This window comes from Limulus polyphemus, unplaced genomic scaffold (assembly GCF_000517525.1).
Source record: "Limulus polyphemus unplaced genomic scaffold, Limulus_polyphemus-2.1.2 Scaffold9986, whole genome shotgun sequence".
Classification (NCBI taxonomy): domain Eukaryota; kingdom Metazoa; phylum Arthropoda; class Merostomata; order Xiphosura; family Limulidae; genus Limulus; species Limulus polyphemus.
The window spans coordinates 1-3,800 of NW_013675596.1; the positions used below are offsets into that span (position 1 = coordinate 1).

The following is a 3,800-nucleotide window of genomic DNA, read 5'->3' on the forward strand; positions in this document are numbered from 1 at the left end:
TGACTACAGTGAAGAAGTCGCATACATTAAGACCTTAGGTAAGATAATAGATAATTATAATACACCGCGATAAATGTTTGCAATTTTTTAAAAAGCTTTAACCTCAAACTTTAGTTTAGCACGTGTGTTTTTCTAATTGCAGGATTACAATTTATGACTTGTGTGCATTCCTAATCGTTTCAATATACAAAGTTAAAATGCAAGAGCAGCTTTAGGGGAGTTGTGTTGCAACCTAGAAATTTAGTTAATATTGTTTGAAAGTTCTTCAATCTAGTATAAAAACGACGCTGTGAATGTCTGTTTATAAGTTAGTTTATTTGCAACTTTTTTTGCACAGTTGTTTCAATGCATTTTCTTTCTATTCTCTTATAAACTCATAAAAATGATATTATTAAATGATACTGATGGAAAGTTTTCCAGTCTACTTTGTTTTGATAAATCTAAAAGAATCGTCTTTCTTCCGAACCTCAAAGGTTTAGAAACCAAATTTAAGGGAATCAGGAATAGAAAGTAAATTTGGTGTCCTTTTTAATTTTAAAATACTTATTTGTACATTTCCACTACCACCCATATTGTTTAAACTGAAAAATGGACACTATAAGAGTCATTACAGTACCACTACAACCCATGTTGTTTAAACTGAACATTGGATATTATAAGAGTCATTACAGCACCACTACAACCCATATTGTTTAAACTGAACAATGAACACTATAAGAGTCATTACAGCACCACTACAACCCATATTGTTTAAACTGAAAAATGGACACTATAAGAGTCATTACAGTACCACTATAACCCATAATGTTTAAACTGAACAATGGATATTATAAGAGTCATTACAGTACCACTACAACCCATATTGTTGTTTAAACTGAACAATGAATATTATAAGAGTCATTACAATACCACTACAACCCATATTGTTTCAACTGAACAATGGATATTATAAGAGTCATTTCAGTACTACTACAACCCATGTTGTTTAAACTGAACAGAAACCGCTGATGGCACTGATTCGACAGGAGCCATGATCGATTCAACCTACGGAGACAAAGGTGAAATTCCCAGATTGTTACTGGTTGTAGGCTCAGTTGTTGGTGCCCTTCTTGTCTTCATGAATGTCATTCTCGTCATTTGCTTCATCCGGAAGCGGAAGCGTAGACGTCAAAATCAAGGTTTGTTTCATTTCTAGCTGTATAACCTTTGTTGTAATCGAGTACGGGTCTCCTCTACTTCTTAATCAGATTGAAGTGGTTGAATTAACTGAACTTTTCTGAACTCCTGATATAAATATTAATAATCAAGCATTTATCTATTCTTACAAGAACAAAACCTATCTTATTCTGTTATTTTAATAAGCAGTCAGTTGTAAACTTAATCTAAATGGTTTATATAGAACTCGTAATTACTATTAAGTAGCCAATTAACTTCAAAAAAACATGAACATACAGGATGTAGCAAAATTGCACCTCCATATTTAAAACTATATTTGGAAGCTTAAAGCTGCAAATGATGTCCGTTGAATGCCTGATAATGTTCGACACGTGGAAATATGTACTAGATCATGTCCATTGGATACCAGACACAGTTTGACACGTGTGAAAATCGCACATTGTGTATCGCAAGCACTCCATTTCGGTCTTCTATTGTTCTATCCGTAGAATGGCTGAAATTTAAAAACAAAATCATATGTGGGGGGGGGCAACTTTTATTTCATCGAATTATATCGATTCTGACCTTGTAAAGCAAACGCTCATGTCCTTCTTCAAGTTTAACTCCGTATTTTATTGAAGTTGTGTTTCGGTGCACTGATGTTGTTTTTATTAGATTTGACGATTATTTTTCTCCTTCATCTCACTTTACGGATGTCTATAAAAGATAAGATCCTGAGAAACATATCTTCATTCCAGAGAACTCTGCGAAGGACAGTAAGCCTAGGAAGACAGATAACAAAATGTATACTCCAAGTAAATACCAGGAACGAATCAATGGAGAGGCTCTATATCCAGTGGATGATAAGAGAAATGGCTGTCACGATATTATGATGAAGGAGCTACCAGTGAAAAAGAAGGTATTTTTTTAAACACCAAATAAGAAATAAGCTTACTAAAACCCCTGTCAATAGAGAGAAAAATATCTTGTCAGCATCCAGTGAAATCAACACTTAAATTAAAAGAAACAATTGTAGCATAAAATCCAAACAAATGTCGTAAACATAAAATAAGACATTAGTTATTCTGTATTAATCGTTTTATGACGAGAAGTTGTTTAGGCTGTCTGTCCTATATCATATTCATTATTGAAAAACGAACTAAATATGTATTACTGCATCTATCAATGATAGAAATAAAATGTATTACTGTACCTTCTAACGGAAGGAGATAGATTTGAATGGTTTTGGTTTTAGTGTAAATTTGTTTGTTTGTTTATTTGAAATTAAGCACAAAACTACACAATGGGCTATCTTTACTCTGCCCACCACGGGTATCGAAACCCGGATTCTAGCGTTGTAAGTCCGCAGACATACCGCTGTGCCACTGAGAGGCATTTAGTGTAAATTGATAAATATAACAAAATCAGCTGTACAAATGAGTAAGGTCGTTAGGTCGGCTGGGTTTAGGACATGCAAACTTTTAATCGAAATACTATTTGTATACATCCACTACAACTGTATATTTTATATTCAATACCAGCCGACCTAACGAGCTCCAGTTTAGGACATGCAAACTTTTAATCGAAATACTATGTGTGTAAATAATTTATAAGACGAGAAGTCGTCAAATGTGAAACATCGTTGCTAGTCTAATACTAGTCTTCGAACAAACAAGAGTAGCCCAAGAGTTGGCGGAGGGTGCTGTTGATTATCTGCCTTCCATTGAGTCGATGAGCTCAAAATAGAGAGCTATGTGAGGATTACCCTTTGTTTAACATTGAACTAAAATCTAAAACAAAACATATCTGTAATGAAGACAAGTACTATAGAAACAGCGAAAGGTGAAAGATAAAAATATTTGGCAGAAAAATACAATTGCATACAATGGCTCGCGAAGCAAATGCTTGATGGAACATGTGTGCTAAGTAATTGTTCTTTTTCCAGCATCTTCAGAAAACCTGACAATTATGTGATTCAAAGTTCGTTTCAGTTGAATAAAATATGTTTTGTTTTAAAATTTGAAGGGGAAAGGAGAAGAAAGTCAAAAATTTCGTCAAAAGAGTTCGATTTCATCAGAACCAGGATCTCACTCACAGCAAGGTTTGTACTTGAAAATGTTCTTGTTCCCGTAGGTTGACATACTTATGTCGATTCAATTGCTTGAGATGCTCATATAAACTACTTATAATTGATTTACAAATATCTGAATTATTTCCTCTTGTTAGATCCCTAAAATCTCTCTATATCTACATATACACACAACATATAAATGTTTAAAGTTTTGTAAACAGTACACTTTTGAAAGAGTGGAATGTTGCTTACATTTTAATACGTGCTAGTATATTTTTTGCTATTCACATTGTAAACATAATTAATTTAAAACTATTGGAAACTTCTGATTAAACTAATGTTTACAAGCACATTTAAATAAAATTAATATATTTCGCAATGAATGGTCTTACATTCACAAAACCTTGTCGAAACGTTGTACATTTGCTGTTTTCTTCTTCTTTCTCCTATGTAGAATTCTGGGCAGTTATTGCATGTTATTTTGTAAATGACGTTGGTATTGTGTGATTCTAAATAATTTTTCTTTAGTAACGATTTTAATTTAGGGCGGGGTTTTTGTGAAAATTTGACGTTG

General features: G+C 33.2%; 1 protein-coding gene across 1 annotated transcript in view; it reads left to right on the top strand.

Moving 5' to 3' along the window:
* Positions 1-6: 6 nt before the first annotated feature.
* Positions 7-3,800, top strand: part of LOC111083537 — a 15,143-nt gene continuing 11,349 nt past the window's right edge. Inside the window, exons 1-4 of the mRNA XM_022380118.1 lie at positions 7-38; positions 999-1,178; positions 1,914-2,074; positions 3,181-3,260. Coding sequence (XP_022235826.1) covers positions 1,031-1,178; positions 1,914-2,074; positions 3,181-3,260 — 389 coding nt within the window. The 5' untranslated portion in view covers positions 7-38; positions 999-1,030. The remainder of the gene's footprint in view (positions 39-998; positions 1,179-1,913; positions 2,075-3,180; positions 3,261-3,800) is intronic.